A 19,244-nucleotide genomic window follows, 5' to 3' on the forward strand; every position below is an offset into this window, starting at 1 on the left:
ATGTTCTTATAGCGCAGATTTCCAGTTCAGCACAGATGCGCGTTCTTTGAGGGCGGCTGTGTGACGTCACTAAGCTCCACCCAAGTACAGTAGAGAGCAGCCAGGAGCAGCAAGCACAGCCTGCACTTGGATTCAAGAACGACCAGTGTAAATTTTAGGCATAAGTGAGATACAGCTCATCAAAGATGACCCATTTTGGACCCCCAACCCCCCAGCCTTTTCATGGTCATAACTTCCTTCATAATTGACACAGAAAGGTACTTCTGGTGTCACTTTAAAGTTCTAGAATAGCACTATCTTCTCACTATATGGAAATGTAAGATTAAAAATAAAAAGTTCTGTAATTCTCTGACCTTTGACCTCACCCAGGTCAAATCGCGTAACCTTGGATTCTTGTCAGTGTTTGATAGATTGTGGCCTAAACCCTTATCTACGTTTCCTGCAAGTTTAATTTTGTGTCTGATGTTGGTTGAGGCACAGCATAGATTTGAATGCAGTGTCAGGTGAATGCAATTGCATACAGGATTTATGTATTTGGTATTTAATGTAACATTGTGTTTATGTGGTATAAAACCTGGACTACATGTTATTCTGATGTAAATGAAGGGGTTACTTTGTTTCCATAATTGTGTCTGTACTATACATTGCATTTAACCTAACCAGAAATCAGAATCAAACAGCAGAAACAAAGTTATGATATATCTTCAATGCCCTCTTTGCCAAGTTCAAAATTGATAAACAATTAATAGCAGTAGATCTGCATTCACTCTTAAATGTTTACACACCCTCACTATTTCATATCTAATAAGAACAATATAATGAAAATACACACACACACACACACACACACACACACACACACACACACACACACACACACACACACACACACACACACACACACACACACACACACACACACACACACACACACACACACACACACACACACACACACACACACACACACACACACACACACACACACACACACACACACACAGTGGCTTGCAAAAGTATTCAGACCCCTGACCAATTCTCTCATATTACTGAATTACAAATGGTACATTGAAATTTCGTTCTGTTCGATATTTTATTTTTAAACACTTAAACTCAAAATCAATTATTGTAAGGTGACATTGGTTTTATGTTGGGAAATATTTTTAAGAAAAATAAAAAACTGAAATATCTTGCTTGCATAAGTATTCAACCCCTGTGCTGTGGAAGCTCCCAGTTTGCACCGATGAAAGAAATTGCCCTAACGAGGACACAATTACCTTACCATTGGCCTCCACCTGTGAACCATTAAAGTTGCTGTCACATTTTCTGGATAAAAACCCCACTGTTGAAGGCTCATTGGTAAGGCTGTGAATCTGAAGGAAAATGAAGACCAAAGACCAAAGACCAAAGACCATTCTACAGAAATTATAGATAAAGTAATACAAATGTATAGATTAGGGAAAGGGTACAAAATAATATCCAAGTGTTTGGATATCCCAGTGAGCATAGTTGGATCAATAATCAGGAAGTGGAAGCTGCATCACACCACCCAGGCACTGCCGAGAAAAGGTTGTTCCTCAAAGCTCAACACTCAAACAAGAAGGAGACTTGTGAGAGAAGCCAGAGAGAGGCCAACAATCACTTTGAAGGAGCTACAGAGTTCAGTGGCTGGGAGTGGAGTAATGGTACACCAGTCAACCATATCAAGAGCTCTGCATAACACTGGCCTGTATGGGAGGGTGGCAAGAAAGAAGCTGTTACTCAAAAAATACCATCTGAAAGCACTTCTGGAGTTTGCCAGAAAGCATGGGAGTGACCCAGCTGCGATGTGGGAAAAGGTTTTGTGGTCAGATGAGACCAAGATAGAGCTTTTTGGCCAAAACTCAAAGCGCTATGTGTGGCACAAACCTAACACTGCCCATGCCTCAAGACACACCATCCCTACAGTGAAGTATGGTGGTGGCAGCATCATGCTGTGGGGATGCTTCTCGTCAGCAGGGACTAGGCATCTTGTTACAATTGGAGGAAGAATGGATGGAGCAAAATACAGGAAAATACTGCAAGAGAATCTGCTTCAGTCCGCTAAAAAACTGAGGCTTGGGAGGAAATTTACCTTTCAGCAAGGCAATGGTCCCAAGCACAAGGCCAAAGCAACATTGGAATGACTCAAGAACAAAAAAGTAAATGTCCTGCAGTGCCCTGTCAAAGTCCTGATCTCAATCCCACTGAGAATCTGTGGCACTATTTGAAAATTGCGGTCCACAAGCATCGTCCAACCAACCTGAACAACCTGGAGCAAATCTGCCAAGAAGAATGGGCCAAAATCACTCCGACACTGTGTGCAAAGCTGGTACATACTTACCACAAAAGACTTAAAGCTGTTATTGCAGAGAAAGGTGGTTCTACCAAATATTAATGTGTGGGGGGTTGAATACTTATGCAAGCAAGATATTTCAGTTTTTTTTTTATTTTTCTTAAAAATATTTCCCAACATAAAACCAATGTCACCTTACAATAATTAATTTTGAGATTAAGTGTTTTAAAATAAAATATCGAACAGGACGAAATTTCAATGTACCATTTGTAATTCAGTAATATGAGAGAATTGGTCAGGGGTCTGAATACTTTTGCAAGCCACTGTAAGCCACTGTATATATATATATATATATATATATATATATATATATATATATATATATATATATATATATATATATATGACGATTATGTTGAGTACCTTGCAACCTCGTGTGCTCCTTTTCCTCTTGGTTTTGACTTGCCAGACAATTGTCATCAATGCTTTGGCAATAAAGCTATTTGAATTAGACTCCGGTTCTTTCACCGCACCTGCGAGGCCAGTACAGTAGACACTCCCCTTAACTAAAATCTTAATCAGTCATTCTATGTACTGCACGTAATGAAAGAGTTATGTATGGAAGCGTTCATGGAGATCACTCTGCAAGGATTCTGTGCAGAATCTGACCAATTTTGCTAATGATGTAAGAATGATCTCCATGAACGCACCCATTGGCTAAATTGGTCAGATTCTGCACAGAATGATCTCCGTGAACGCACGTTGTATAACTTGAAACTTGAAAAAACTGCAATGCATTGAATTAAAAATAGGCTATCGAGACGAATATGATTTCATATTTGCAAAAGCTCATTTAAGGCAACTGGAGTTTAAACAAAATGTGGGGTTTTGAAAACAGCAAATATTGAAACTGTAAATTACTGCTTTGAATAACTCACAAACAGTAGTGCTCGGGTACCTTCTGTCAATCGATTCATGGAACAAACACTGCAGAAAAACCCTCAGATGAAACTGAAACTTTCACTCTGTTTACATCACCTGCTTTCCCCCTCTGTCGCTGGCTTTGGTTGTTATGACAACATAGTTCTGATCCGGAAGTGAGCTAAAGTGCCCAAGATGGCGACACAGGGACCAATGGCGATAGCTATGCGCCTGAGAAATCAGCTGCAATCAGTGTACAAGCTTGACCCGTTACGGAATGAGGTTAGTGGAAGACAGTACCAATCCCCCGCCCAAGTGGCCGGTCCGGTTCATAATTTTAGAACCGAACCGCCGCAGATGAATAAATACTAGCCGGAATAACGGAGTCTGGCTCTGTTGTGTCGGACCAGACATGGACAGGAAAGCGGGGTCGCGTTGTTGCGCAGGCGTGGGTGGGAGAGTAAGTGATATTTGGAGTGCTTCGCAGTTTTTATCAGCTAACTATGTTCTTTGCCTGAAGTTAAAATACTGTGATTTGTTTTTTCAAAAATTAACACCAATTCAAACATTATAACTCAACAGGAAATGTAATGGTAAATTGGCACAGTACATAGATAAACGCCACTGTAGTATAACACTCTTGTTAAAAAAAAAAAAAAAAAAACGGGGTCAGTCCTGTTTGGACAGGCTTTGACGGAGCCCGTACTATATATTTAACAATGTTTAGTATTAGTAAAATGTAATTAATAATAATGCAAAATACCATTACTGGATTATTTGAGTCATGGAGTCTTGAAACTAAATCTGAGAGACTAATCTCGAAACACTGGGTGATAATCTTTGTGGGCGTTTTGGTAACCCATTCGCTGAATCAGTCTCTTCAAAGACAGAGAGGTCGAAACGAAAACGTTGAAGAAAAGCGTGAACTAAACTAACATTCACCGAGTATCACCATAAAGTGTTAAAACTACTTGCTCGTATTACCTAAGCATATTGTAAATTATTTAAAAATCAGTACACGGTTAATGTTACGCAAGCGGGGTTACACTGTCTGTAGCTGTGGTGTTCCATAGAATCATGCCTCCCACAGGCACACTACACCACAGACTGCCTGTATGTCGCGTGTTTTTAGTTTTAAAGTATTTTCTTTTCGTTTTTTTTTTTAACGTTGTTGTAAAATAAACTGTAAAATATGTCAGCTTATATAGTTAAAGCAATTGCAGCTAAGCGGTTAGATAATGTAATGCATTACGATTAGCAGCGTTCCTTCTAAGTTTTTAGGTACTGAGAAACTTGCCGTTTTGACTGAGAAAGGGTAAATTATCAGTGAGAAACCTTCGGTCACGCATTAACCCATTAAATATACTTGTGTTAAATTATACAATTTTGAAACAGTATTCACAAGTATCAACAATTTTATAATTTACTTTAAGCAAGACTTTTGCTGTGGCTCTGCCTCTGATTTTGAGTCCTACGCAGCGCTGTCGGTTATCATAGATCTAGGCTGCATGCTTAACTGGTGGCCTGCATAAAACTGCTTTATACTACTGCAGAAAACACTGGCATCTGCACTGCCTTCAAGTGTAACCATCTTTAGGGCTACTAATTGTTCCATTCTTGGGAATAGCAAATTCTGTTTTTCAAAAATGTCCAATTCCATTTGTTCCCACTTTGTATCAACGTGTTAATAATTAAATATGGCATTTGAACATAAATATAATGTTTCTAGTTAAAATAAGTAAATTTAATAAATATTACCATATTTTTTTTTTTTTTTTCAATCAGACTCTTGTTGCTGTAATAGTAAGTAAAGCACCTGAAGACACTTCAAACCTGTCATAATGTTTATATACACCACTTGACTCATTGCTGGCATTAAAATAAGTGGAAAACCAAATAATTGTATTACAGCAGTTCAGAAAATCAAATGTCCAGCACAGTTGTGAGAATCATATTTACAGTGTTCCACTAACACAGCAGTTCAGTCTACAAATAAAGGTGTTTTGAAAAGACCTCTTTAGCTTATTGCTGGCATTTACAATAACAATAAAAGATATGATACAGTTTAGTAACAGTCCAGCAATGTCATGTGAGAGTAATCCTATGTACAGTATTCCACAAATTAAGCTTAGTATTTTACTGGCATTATAATAAACACTGCTAAGTATTACCCTATTGTTATTTAAATAGGGCCCCCTTTTAATGTAAACACATTAATCCTTTTGGTTGTTTTTTTCTGCATTATTATTTGCAAGATTTAAAGAGTTGTGTCTCTAGACAGAATGTCTTTATGAAGCCAATGGTGTATAGTGTAGTGACAACAATTTTTACACAGTAAAGTGATCAATTTCCTTTAAGGATTGTATAGCTAGAAAAATAGTTTTGAGCTAATTTCTTCATCGTCAGAAAATATAATTCAGTTAAGAAATGGCCATGTTGTTGGAGGCGGGGCGTCATTCAAGCAGGCAGGGATTGGATTGGCTGGTGCGGAAAAAACTGAAACAGGGTTGGGATTTTGACTGGCTGGTTTTGAGAGAGGGTGTTGTTTGGGTCCAGCCGATGTCAGAATTGTTGTCCAATTGTGTCTTCCCTGTTGATTTACTGTCCAGTAGCTGCGACTTGAGCCTTCGTTACGGTATCCTGTGACATGATTTCCCTTGTCTCTAGACTAGCGTCAGAAAGTATGTATAAGTAGCATTTTTATGTTATCTGATTAGTTGTAGATTAGAATGTTAAAGGAAAAACGCTATATGTATGCACGGATTGATTTTAAAATGTAATTCACAGTTAAGCAATTCAACATTCCAACGAGCATCTATGCAAAATAGAAGCCCGCTAAATCTGGAAGCTGATTGGCTGTTCACACTCAATCGTTTTCTAATTAATGGTATTGACTCGTACTTGCACCATCCTCGTATAGATAATCAGATTATTTTTAGCTCTGTCTTACTGAAACATTGCTTTTTTTCTTCGTTGGTGCAGCTTCCATGTTGAGTTTCAGCAGAAACATGGAGTGAAGTCACATGATGAATTAACTCACAAAAAAAATGGACATGGTATGTCGGCTTCAGTTACTATACACACAAATGTGTATTTTCGACTAATGTGCTGATTACATTTTTACCAGTTTCAAAACGCTTGAGATGAGTTCTGAAGTGGTCGTCTTTTAAAAGGGAAATATAACAAACTGTCAAAGTGTAAGTATTGTGATTTGTATTTGTTTACCGGTGTATTTATATTTCTAAATAATGCAGGAAGATTGTGCTTCACTGATTTTAGTATTCAATTATACCACGAGTTAAAAACTGTGAAGCTCATAAGCAGCACTCTCTATAGAGGCAGAATTGCCAGGCACCTGCTTCGCCCACCCAACTAGATTCTCTGATGCTCGAGCGAGCTCTGCACTAATGTGACATGCATTTTTACAGAGGGAAATCTCAGAATCAGCTGCAGGTCAGCCATAAATATGCTTATGCTAGTGCTTTGTAAAAATGGTCTCAAAATAAAAGGTTTACCTTGAGAGGCTGGAGCCTTGATTGAGGTTGATATTTATAATAATAACTTGCGAAAGTTAGTAAACTGAGTGAGAAGGTTATTGTCAGTTACTGCGAAAAATGTGCACATTTTTTGGCCTTAGAGGGAAATCTGATGATTAGTGCTAATCATTGTTGATGCACTGTACGTGTGTAGATTATTTAGACACAAATCTAGCAGCCAACTGAATTTACTATAAAACGTTATATAGGAATGTTTGCATTAAATTAGTTTAGTGATCTTACACCCCTTTTAAGGAGATCTTATTAAAAATGATATAGGCCTACTGGTATCTAAATGAAACCCATATGTCATGCAATATTGAATGTTTTTAATCCGAGAGTATATCTGCCCCACAAGTTCACTAGAGCCCAAATATTGCCACTAATCAATATACGGTAAATTACTACTAGATTTAAGCATATTTTATTAACCATAAAAAGTAACACAATAGGTATTGGGATACAATTGTCAAAAATGGTCAAAATTGCTGCACTAATAGCATTTTAAATTTCCGTAATCGCCTTAGTGCTTGGGGATGCAGCCTGTCACCACGAACATTGTTCTTAAATTCATTAATATGTCCAGCAGTTATGTTAAGTTGTGAAATATAATTGCCTTTTGTTTTTTATTATGTGAGCCTAGCCTTTTGCAAAGTCTACTTTACTCAGAAACTGGCCTTTGTTTATTGACACAAAATAATCCGACAAAGACTTATTGTCTGTGGTCTACAATGTGTCTTCAGCTGTAGGCTTGTGAATGAGTATTGTAGATGATAATAGCGAGAGCAGCTGAAGCATTCTACGGTCAGGAGTCTGTCTAGAGAGCCAGGCACCAGTTTCTGGGGTAGAAAGCTGTGGAAGTAATAGTAGAAGTAACATTGGCTAAACTCTGTGTTTCTCAATTAGAGGCACAATAACTGATGTAACACGCGGCACGTGATTCTTTTATTGTTTGACCGTGTTTATATTGGGATTATAGTTAATAAAATGTTAACTCTGTAATAAAATACAAAATAAATCAATTTCTTTACCTTTTTTATATTACATGAGTGGTTTATGGCTAATATTAAAAGAGGAACAAGTTTTAATCTAAACTATACATGCAACTATTTTGTAATTTAAATGGACATAACACTGAATACTAACTATATATATACACACACACACACACAGTGTCTAAAATAGCTATTTCAAGTAACAATCTCAAAGGACATCTCTAATCATTAACAGTTCAGATACATACTGTACTACCCCTTTCACACACAACTGCTGCTACTGAGCTGAATGAGACGTTTAATACATTCTTTAAAATACCCATTCACACAGCATAAAATTGCGCAGTCTATGCTGGTATAAACCATCATAAGCCTTTCACACAGCCAAAGGGCTCATGCGAGTACAACTTGCAAACCTGTCAGTCAACAGATAATTTTCATGGCAACAGCGACTCGCCCATAGATTACAGCATCATGCACCGCCCATTCTGTTTGTGAATTCACCTCATCGTCAGCCTGTAAAGTGAACAGTTCCTTAATTTATTCCAGACTCCAATTACAACGGCATAAAATATGACAGCTCTGTGACAGTATAGGCAATTCACGTAGACCAAAATGCCTCATCAGTGCTGGTTCTGAGCTGTCATAACTTGTCCGTGTGAAAGGGGTTTAGTTTCATTATCTGAAGCCCTGAGAAGTGGACTTCAGTGTGTCCCCTGTGGAACACTGCATTTAGTTTTTAAATCTACCTTTTCTTTTAGAGAAATATTTTATGAGTATATTTTATGTGGAGTACCAGGGTAAAATGTCATGGTGGTTTCATTGCAGGAAGAAGTAAAAGTGAAGATCAAAGACCTGAATGAACATATTGTCTGCTACCTGTGTGCTGGCTACTACATTGATGCCACAACCATAACAGAGTGTTTGCACACATGTAAGTATTATCTTGAGGTGGGACTGGAGTCCTGTATGCAGCATGACTAATATATTTTGCCTTGTCCTCCAAGCTGTAAAAATAAAAATTCCTGGACCTTAAATGAAATTCATGTTAATGTATTTATTTCTACTTTACTAATTAACACTTATAATCGCTTCATGAGAGAGAGAATATATATATATATATATATATATATATATATATATATATATATATATATATATATATATAATAATACATGGTAGATAGGTAGATCGATAGCATTAGGTGTACATAACTCAATTCACCCTGAAAAACATGTATAGAATAAAAACTATAGCGATGTTAATTGAGCTATTAAATGTGGGGTCACTTAAGTAATGCCAGTAGACTGATATTTTCTGACACACATTTTATAGCAGTTTGTTTTATTGTTTACGCATTGAGTTGTATTTTACTGTAATACAATTTTTTTCTCTAATTTATACTTTTGTTAAATGGTACTGCGACATGACAAAGGGAAACAATAATTGTTTTCTCACAGATCAATAAATAATAAATAGTACTGACACCATGGGGGGCGTACAAGTTTTGAATATACTTTCTTAAATACCAATTTCTGCCAGAAGATGGCGGACGTATTTCAAGGAAAATGGAAATGTAACGTGTGCAGTAATTCCTGCTCCTTTTAATATAAACTTAAAGCTCATGGAAGAAAAACTTTCTACTTATGCAAAATGCATAAAAGACTTTAAATAAATCTGAATTGTCCTGGATGCCAAGAATCACTTTCTATTCTCAAAACATTTCTTAAAAACAAAGCAAACACAATGTAGATATAATTGTTACCAGTTTAATATTACAGATTTTCATAGTAATCTGATAACCCTTTATGGAGGAACTGAAAGGAGGAATCGGGTTGGGGTTTACTCTATTTATTTAGTTGCATCCATTTACGATAAACAAATAGCCAAAAAAAATGAGTACTCGCCTACTGCTAATTTCTGACCTTCCCAACTATAATGTTAACTGCGTAAAACCTTTTAAATTATCATGTGCGAGTTTTGTCAGTCCAGCAAAGCAACCCACAGCTAATATCTTCTGACAGCTCAGCCTGAAGTCAAAGGGGAAGGAGAGGGTCAGGTCACTGTAGGTCAGTACACTGTAGTTTGTGATAGTGGTTGTAGGAGACAGAGTAGTATTTGTTTTTCTTCTACCTTCATTACACTTTTTGTTTGTTGTTTTTTTTTTTTGGTTTTGTTTTTTTGCAGTCTGTAAGAGCTGTATAGTGAAATACCTTCAGACCAGCAAGTATTGCCCGATGTGCAACGTCAAAATCCATGAAACCCAGCCACTGCTGAACCTGAAGCTGGACAGGGTGATGCAAGATATTGTCTACAAATTGGTGCCAGGATTGCAGGAGAGTATGTATACGGATAATGTATACCATATTACTGGTCTTGCTAATACTGGCAATGGCTAGATTTGAAATCTCTGCAGCACTATAGGCATATCCACAAAATCCAGTAACCACGCAGACAGGCAGTGAAGGCATTCACTAGCCAGTACAATTAAGCTGTTACAAGAGAACTGATTTACCAAGAAATTTTAGGAGCTTGTATATTTTTTTGAACAGATGAGGAAAAAAGGATTCGAGAGTTCTACCAGTCCCGTGGCTTAGACAGAGTTATTCAGCCAACAAGTGAAGGTACCTAATTTTGATTTTTGGATTGCTTGACATAATCGCATCATTTGATGGGTATTGATGACGGTGCAAAGGAATGAACTCTTCATTTTCTCAATTCACTTTTCCCAGATGCAGTACCAGATGCAGCAGGGTTGCCCTACACCAACTTTGATCACTCAAAAGCCCATTACTACAGATATGATGAACAAATTTCACTTTGTTTAGAAAGACAAAGGTAAGTGGAATCCATTTCTGTCATGGTTCTTGTTGTTCATTGTTGTTAAGGACCACTATAGTTTGTATTTATTTAAATCAGGGTTGCCCAGAGTTTACAGAGCAGAGGACTGCATTGCAAGGCAACTGTGGGACCGTGGGCCGCAATGTGACCAAATTGTGCATGGATTGCAAATTTCAAGTGCATTTATTTGCATACCTGTCAACATTGAGTTTTCAAAATAAAGGATATTTTGTAAACTGAAATTAGTGGCCTGAATTGAAGTCAGTAACTACATAAGACAAAGGCATACAGCTATTCAATTTTATTACTTGATAGAATGATACAGTGCTCCTTCTATGCTTAAAGAAAGGAATGGCATGCTTCACAGTCAAAATCTCTCATGGCTTCTGTGGTTCTTGTACTGTAGTTGTAGGTGGCTGATTTGGCAGCTGCCAAAACTTTGTAAACAGATCCACTGTAGTTGATTTTGCACGACACAAAACATACTCAGTTGGCGTTGTTACTTTCATCACACAACATACCTAAAGGACGAGCTGTGGCACCTACTTTATAACTAGAAAAAAAATAAATTCTATAAATTCATCATAAAAACAGATACAAAAAAAAAGCTAACGTGCACAACAATGTGATATTGCAAAGTTATTCATTACATGGCACATATGTGGCAGATTACTAATACCACTGTCTGTAACATTTCTTTGTCAACTATCTTTAATTTGAAATGCACACGCAATTCCTGTATATAAACACATGTTATCAATCTGAATTTCTAAAGTGGTGTTGATGCTGAAATTGTAATAGAAAAGTGTTTCACTATTTGTGTGACTTTTAGTCTTTTCTGCAGAATACTTTGCAATTTGTGAGTCTGGGAACATGTCTACTACAGATTCGCTGAACTGATCACAACACGTAAAAGTCTCTGCATATGTAACTTTCTTGATCTCTGTTTTTCCTTTGAAAGCAAAATGTGTTTTTAATTGAAGCACTGTTTTTCTGAACATCACTGGCTTTTTGGTGTTTTTGTTTGTTACCACAAACATCATTCTTTCTCCCATGTTCCACCATTAAAGTCAGCCCTACATAGTTTACAAATATGCCTTTTTCCCAAAGTTGGTTAGGATTATGTGAGAATATGATGACCAAGAAGCTTGAAATTTGCATCAATATTTAATATTTTTCTTACTGGGAGGGCTGATCTCACACAAAGCCATCAAGATAGTCAAGTATGTGAGCTTGCCTCATACTCTGAATGCATGCCTGCCACAGGGCTCCCCTGGGTCCTAAACCCTGCTGGGTACAGACTGGGATTGGTAACCACAGACTGCTTTGCAGAAATTTAAAGGTTTGCTGACAAAGGGTTTAACAGTAGAGTTGAGCAAAATACAGGGGGTTCCTGAAGAAGTGTTCATAAAAACGGGAGAGTCCCGGCAAATAAGGTAGAGTTCACAGGTCTGCTGTGTTGCTAGCCATTTAACATTTCATCTTAATAAATTACAAACTTAATAAATGTAATCCATTTCTTAGTATTGACTCCCTCTGTCAAAAACATTATAAACATTAACCCATGGCATTAGTTTTTATTCCTGTTGCCAATGACAATAACACTCAAATCAGTACATTTGAAATACCAAATAGTTTACTGTGTTACAGTTGTTCAATTTAATGCATAAAAAAATAAAAAATCTTGTCATTTTATTAACAATGGCAATGATAGTAACAGCCAATTCAGTAAATTGTTAAATTAAACCATTGGCATTTATTCACATTGTCAGAGACTATAGCAAGCTATTCAATACATTGTGAAGAATATCATTACCTGCACTCACTGGATGTGGAGTGGACTGAACAAAAAAAAAACGCTCCTTTTAATCTTCAGTCGATTTACTATTGAGGTGATTGGTATTCTACATTTCCAGTCAAGTAAGTTGTCTCTGGCTAGGGTTGAGTTATCGCAAATAAACAATGCTATATCTACCGCCTCAACAATACTCCATTGTATCTTAAAATTCAAAGAAGAGAAAATGATGTCATTATTTTAGAAAACAATATTGGTGCATTGTTAATTCCTTGCAAAGACTCTCCGCCCACCTTTTCCTCTGCTCACCCACTTATTGATCATATGCTGCGTGTTTTGTTTCATAGTGGTGTTTAACATTAGTCTTTCTTGACTCCAGTGGACTGTTTGCACAGAAGACGGTGAGCTTTGCCCTCCTTCTCAATTACAAAATATTTGTCTGTCCATTGGTCTTGAAATGTTCTGTTTGTTCTAAACTCTTTGCAACCCCCCCCCCCCCCCCCCCCCCCCCCATTGCTTGCGTAGTCTCAAGTGCTAGAAATGTTTAACCGTACCTGTAATAGGTCAATCAGTTAGTCCAGTGGTTCATAAAAGTAATTTGGCTACAGGCATAAAACGAATCGTACGTGCTGCAGGCACACGTATCATCCAAAGAATAGGTTCTGTCTGACACGGGAGAGTACTCTATATATATATTATATATATATATATATATATATATATATATATATATATATATATATATATATATATATATATATATATAATAAATGTATTATTTTTCTCAATAACAGTCGGCAAAATTTAGAGCTTACCTGGCATATTAACACCCTGCCTCTGCTCACAAATGATTGGACAGCTGTCAGATCTTTCGCTTTCCCTTTGGCCACTCACTCGCCTTCAATTTTCATGCAGAATACCGTGAACAGCCTCTGCTTGCTTATGATTGTACAGCTGCGTAAAACTTGGCAGATATTTGACTCTGTTATTTGTTAAACTTAGTCGGTACCTGCACCTGAAAAAACACAGTTTATGTCCCACCCAGCTAACTTATAAGAGAGACAATGTAGATATTCAGCTGGTTGATCGTATCGCAAAAGGCAGTCAGAAAAAAAAAATGTTGCGTACGTACAAGCACAGCATAAGCGAGCAGCACTATCAACAGACTGCTGTGGTGCTTTTGTTGGAAAACATGTTTAAAGCTTTCTTTATTTTCCCACGCTGCGACCCAACAGAAATGTTTGAGTGTATAAGGAGATGAGTTTTGTGGTTTAGAAGCCCATGTTAGTATAACAGCACATCCACTTGTTGCGTCCTCTGAATCTGTGGACTGGCTGTGCTGTGCTGTGGAAGGGAGCCTTTGTGTGTTTGTACCGGGTTCTTCTATGGCAAGAAATAAAATGTGCATAAAAATCTGAAAGCTTGTGGATGAGTATATGCATGAAACTACTGTTCTCTAAAACAAGCGGATGGCTGACGCAATATCTGCTCACCTGAGTGCTCAAAAGAAACAACGAGAAACTGGGTAAAAGTAAATGTTTGACCTGAGGAACTTGTCTTGTTATTCAGTTATACTCAGTGATGACCTGTTGGATTTACTACATTACATTTTAAGAGGGCCAGGTGATGTATAGCTAGAAACTACTGTATAGAATTTGCTCAAAATAACTTTTGTTGTTTAGTGGTCCTTTCTGATTGGAATAAAGGTGACTAGACTATCCTGTTTACAAAACATTATAATGAGATACCATTCCTCTTACCCTATGCCACCAGATGCTTTGTTTTTGTTCACAAAAACACCATAGTCTTTTTTTAATGTGTTTTGTGTTTTTTTTTTTTTTTTTTTTTTTTTTTTTTTTTTTTTAATACTAATACCTCAGTCTTACCTACCAGAAAAAAAGAATGCAGAGTACTGTATCAAGGTCCACTGTGAATAATTCTGGGAGAGGCACTGACTGTGCAACTAAAAACTTACAAAACCAAAATTATTTAAGTTTTTTAATAGCCTGTTTGAAACACTTAGATAAAAAAATTGAATATAGACGGAGGCAGAAAATAGTCATTGTGCATCTCGTGAGTGTATGGGTTTGCAAGTACGCCACTCCTGCTTCTACAACTGCTAATACCTCATAAACCATCATGCATATTTCATAGAGTATGAAACTCCTCATTGCCATGAAAAATTAACCCTTTCATTACAACACTGTTTTAACTTCTGGTCATATTTATATACAGGCCACACATTTTGACAAAATGATTTTACAGGTGGTGTCCACTGACCATCCCACTGTCATGTTAACCTGTGGACATATCAGTGATGTAGATCTCTTTCACATTTTCATTGGTCCAGCTGTTTATAAACCATTTGTTCACAAACTCCTGTTGCATAGGAAGTTATTTGTATTTATTTTTGTTTCTTTTGTAGCTCCTCTGTTGGAAAAGACAAAAACAAGTTCACTCTTCAGGTGAGACTTTTTACAAAGATTACTTTGGTTTCTTTACCATTTTGCAGTAGTTGCCTGCCAGTGGTGTAGTCCTCAAATTGATTTTCTTAAACAAGAGTTCTACAAATTAACATTTTATTTATACCCTGAACTTCTAGTAACAAATATAATAGGTAATGCATTTATCCAGGGCTTAATGTGTAACAAATAGGCTTCTGCTGTTTTGTCAGTGTCTATTTAATCACTTAGCTGAATTGGTTGCTAAAGTGTGCTGCACTAAAAATTGATATATGGAGGCTGTTGATGTAAAGGATTTACAATATCTGGCTGGTTAGCATAAACATTCTCAATTTATGCCAGCAGGGGTCACTGTAAACACCTCAGTTATAGACACAATTGTCATACTATAGAAAAAAATACATTCAAAATGTTTGATAGAAAAGGTTACTGATTTATGTCAATGTTCCAAATGCACTGCCTTTCTGTATAACTACATTTATCTACTTCATTATTAGCCTATGAGTTATTCCACAAACCTGTATTTAGTACTTTGCACAGATGAAAAAGTGCCCCAAACTGTATAAGAACTGCTGTTTTAATATATTGTATAGCATTATTAATTGGTTAGATTCCATTTGCAGCTTAGGTTTCAGTGTCTTTAGTTGTGAACCTGGTCTGTAGAAATAGTTCTGATCTCTGCAAAAATAACCTGAACCTTGTAAATTAAAATGCATTCTGAAGTAGCCAACTACTAGTGAATGATTTCCAGATGTTTGTATAGTTTTCAAATTGCAAATTACCCAAAACAAATCATGTTTTCTCTTTTCTAAACTTAAATAAAACATTTGCCAAGGAAGCTGTTTTCGTGATCGTTTAATGAAAACCCCAGGTGACGTAATTTAAGATCCAGGAAGGGAAGGTTTCTTTTGAAGCCAGTGCAGCTGTTTTGTTCTTGCAATATTGCACAGTGCTATAGCACCATGTCCACTGAACTCAGCTGTTCCCTGGGAAGGTCAATTCTCATTAACTTGTACACATTTTCATTGACGGGGGACACAGCCATGGAGCACGGTGACCAAACGGAGTAAATCAAAAACCTACTTAACAGCAAATAGCTACAAAGTCAGTAGTTATTCTGAAGCCACGGAGGGTGAGGCGAGGTCAGGAATTGTTGTAGCAGCGGACTCCAGTTGATGGGAGTTTATTGAGTTTGGTGTTATGCAGCTTTTTGCAGTAAATCTAATTATTCCCATGTTGCAAGGATGCTGCCGCTTTCTCCAGGCAAGCTGACTGGGGGTTAAAATAGAGTAACTAACACTTCACTGATGCTTGCTTGCCTGCTTGCACAATCTAAACAGGGCCATTAACCGGCTACTGTGAAGTCGTAAATGTTTGCGAACCTTTTATTATGTGTGTTTGGTGTATGAAAAAAAAACGCAAACGTTTTTGACACGAATATCAAATTCCACTAACAATACATACTTTAGGTGTTGCAATAGGTCACCAACATTTCTGGAGCAAAATAGGTTTTATGTGTGTGATTCGCCAAATATTTTGATCGCGAATATTTATATCTTTACAGTATTTTACTGAGGGAACTGAAGTTATAGTATTGTGAGTTGACCAATACTGCTGTAATAAATAAAGCTATGTAGGTGAGCATTTCAAATGTGATGAACTAGTAACAAAAATGGTTGCTGGCAAGCAGCTTGGCCTACTTGTTTGAATACAAAATTATGTTAGTTGAAGCTAAATTCTTAAAAAATCCCAGAGGTGTTCTAAAGGCACATGTATTGGTGTTGGAGCACTGAGATTTGGTAGATGTGATGTGCCCCTCATTGCCACAACTTACAATGCTTCCCGTCATTATAAATTATAAGTGCATTGTGCTTCCTATGGGCCACAGTGTAAATAGCACTTCAGGTGGCAATTTGCCAACCAAAAATGATTGTTTATCAAAACCATGGCATTTTAGTTAGGATATGCCTGTTAAAGATGGATATAAGGGCACTGAGAGCGAAATTGAAGCTGGGATTAAAGGGATTGATAATCAAAAGGGGCAGGCAGAAAAACTGCTTCAGATGAGAAGCTTGTGAATTAGGATGGATCCTGCTGTACTTGTAAAATATCATAGCATTTTATTATAGGTTTGTTTTTGTTGCACCCTGTTCTGTTGATGGAACAGCCTTCATTTCTTACCTGTTTAATTATGTTGGGTGTCTTACCTTCTGTTTTGGTTTGGAGGAATGCCCAGTTGTAATTATCCCTGTGTTAAATTGTATTATTTTTATTAATGTATTTATTTATTTCCTACTTTTTAGCAAAAGTATGTCAGGTGTTCTTCAAGGGCAGAAGTTAGGCACCTAAAGCGTGTCCTTTGTCACAAGCTCCATGTAGATCGACATCAGGTATGGGGAGTAGTAGTATCAGCACAGATGCTGCATTGTCTTTCAAATCGTACATAAAAAATGTAATCTTTTTTTAAAATACTTCATAATTAAAATAAAAAATAATAGCAGAGCATTCTGCTTCGTAACAGATTATGCTGTTTGCACAGTATTAACTTTTAGTGTAGTAAACATATTCCAAAGATATTGTGTTACACATTAACCTTGCAGTTAGCATCAACAAATCCATTATTTTATCATTTTTTTTTCCAAAAACAAATGTTTTGACCTAGTAGAAAAGTGTTTGTTTTACCCCATCTTACTGTATTGTTTTATTTTTACCTGCAGGTACAGATATTATTCAATAACGAGTCATTGCCTGATCATATGACTATGAAGCAGCTATGGCTTTCCCATTGGTTTGGCAAGGTATGGACACATTACATGGCCTTTTAAGTGGTTGAGTTTTACTCCCATGTAGGCCTAGTTAACTTGTGGTACTGTGACCTGATTTTCAAGTCCAGTTACTGAATTAAAAAGAGACCATAACTGTGTTGTCTAACCTGCTATTTTCCATCAATATTCCACTGATATATATATATTTTTTTTTTTTTTTAAAGTTACCTCCATTGGTTCTTCATTTCAGCATCAAGGACAAGAGAGGAAGATAAAAATGAATAAACCATTTCCCTGTATAAAGTTCACAGGAGGAATTAAAAAACTTTAACTGGTGTACATACTCTGTATTTTACATATTCTATTTTCATTACATTTCTGTAAATATAAACATAGTTGTTTTGTTTTATTTTTTAATAAACTTACTGACACTTCCAATCTGCATGTGTTTCTTACATTTTTATTTAGTGTTGCTGCAAAACAACATGAACTAAAATGTTGCCATAAAATAACGATTGTTACTTAATTCCACACAGAAATTAAAGCATAGAACCAGTGTGGGTCATCCAATTCAGGATTCCCATTTATTTCAGGATGTGTTCTGTGAACCTCCCTATACTGAGCCACTGTGTCTAATAAGGCAACAAGAGATTGCATGTTTTAACAAAGTTCATCACTTTGCAAAAATCTCTGAGGTGTAAAATAATGTAGTGGAATGTTAACTTGCATTCACTTTTTTGCTCTTGCAAGAGAATCCTGAATCCTGCTTTTTCTTGCATGGTATAACCCATGGAATGGAATGTTGCCCTGTAATTCATCATTAAGTACAATACAAAAATAATTTCCAACGAGCTACAAAACAAAAACAGTTAACAGCAGAATATTTTGTAGTTAAAGTTTTTCTATTGAAAAAGTAGTCATTCGTAATTCGTTTTTAATGGGTAAGATGACAGAGAGCTCCTATTAGCCTATGGCATGACTTTGAGTGCGGTATGCTTGTACTCTAGTTTCTGCACTCATGTTGCCTGATAACAGCCTCAAGGTGATTATAATTTCAAGTTCTTGGGTAGACCGCTGTTCTCTGGCCAGTGAAAAAGCTTTCTCTTAAATGGAAAAGGGACAGACTTTATCATGGAAATGTTATTGGAGCTCCAGTGCAGGTTCCACATAACTATTATGATTCCTATTTGGTCTGCAACCTGTATTGGAAATCCTCTCTCAGTATTTGGTCTTTGGACCTTTTTTGATTATACTTGTATTATGGCATTGTTTTAATACCGACGATTACAAGTCGCGTTATTATATATCTATATATATATATATTATATATATATTCTATAGAATATAATATATATATATATATATGTGCGCGTTAAATTCTCAAGCATCCGACGTGTCAGTATTTGGAGCTAATAACGTTGACTACAATTCACAATTTGTCCTAGCAACAGTTAGACCTCAAAATCATGAGTGCTAACCCTCAGCAGTATTGTCAAAGTACAACAATATGGGAGAATTCTCTAAAGAGTAAAGCATTTAAAACAGTAACCAACTTGAAGCTGCCTGCTGTTGCTTTGCTTCTGTTTGTTACCTAACCTTAAATTTTCTTCAAGCT

At 36.6% G+C, this 19,244-nt stretch overlaps 1 protein-coding gene across 2 annotated transcripts; it reads left to right on the plus strand.

Moving 5' to 3' along the window:
* Positions 1-3,412: 3,412 nt before the first annotated feature.
* Positions 3,413-18,067, plus strand: LOC121324230 (polycomb group RING finger protein 1). Of its 2 annotated transcripts, none has more exons than XM_041267116.1 (9): positions 3,413-3,517; positions 8,595-8,700; positions 9,954-10,106; positions 10,319-10,390; positions 10,499-10,604; positions 14,828-14,867; positions 17,168-17,254; positions 17,582-17,662; positions 17,854-18,067. In XM_041267116.1, the coding sequence occupies exons 1-9, from the start codon at positions 3,431-3,433 to the stop codon at positions 17,902-17,904; spliced, it is 783 nt and encodes a 260-aa protein (XP_041123050.1). In that variant the 5' UTR covers positions 3,413-3,430; the 3' UTR covers positions 17,905-18,067. The 2 variants fall into 2 exon arrangements, with proteins under 2 accessions (XP_041123050.1, XP_041122241.1); XM_041266307.1 differs by having other exon boundaries at positions 3,422-3,517; positions 17,880-18,067.
* The last annotated feature ends 1,177 nt before the right edge of the window (positions 18,068-19,244 follow it).

Source organism: Polyodon spathula, chromosome 1, assembly GCF_017654505.1.
Source record: "Polyodon spathula isolate WHYD16114869_AA chromosome 1, ASM1765450v1, whole genome shotgun sequence".
NCBI lineage: Eukaryota > Metazoa > Chordata > Actinopteri > Acipenseriformes > Polyodontidae > Polyodon > Polyodon spathula.

Excerpts from the sequence above, each read along its gene's own strand:
- LOC121324230 (XM_041266307.1), top strand. The coding sequence starts at position 3,431 with ATGGCGACACAGGGACCAATGGCGATAGCTATGCGCCTGAGAAATCAG. Across the intron at positions 10,391-10,498 it reads TATTCAGCCAACAAGTGAAG|ATGCAGTACCAGATGCAGCA; the intron begins GTACCTAATTTT and ends CACTTTTCCCAG. Across the intron at positions 14,868-17,167 it reads AAAACAAGTTCACTCTTCAG|CAAAAGTATGTCAGGTGTTC; the intron begins GTGAGACTTTTT and ends CCTACTTTTTAG.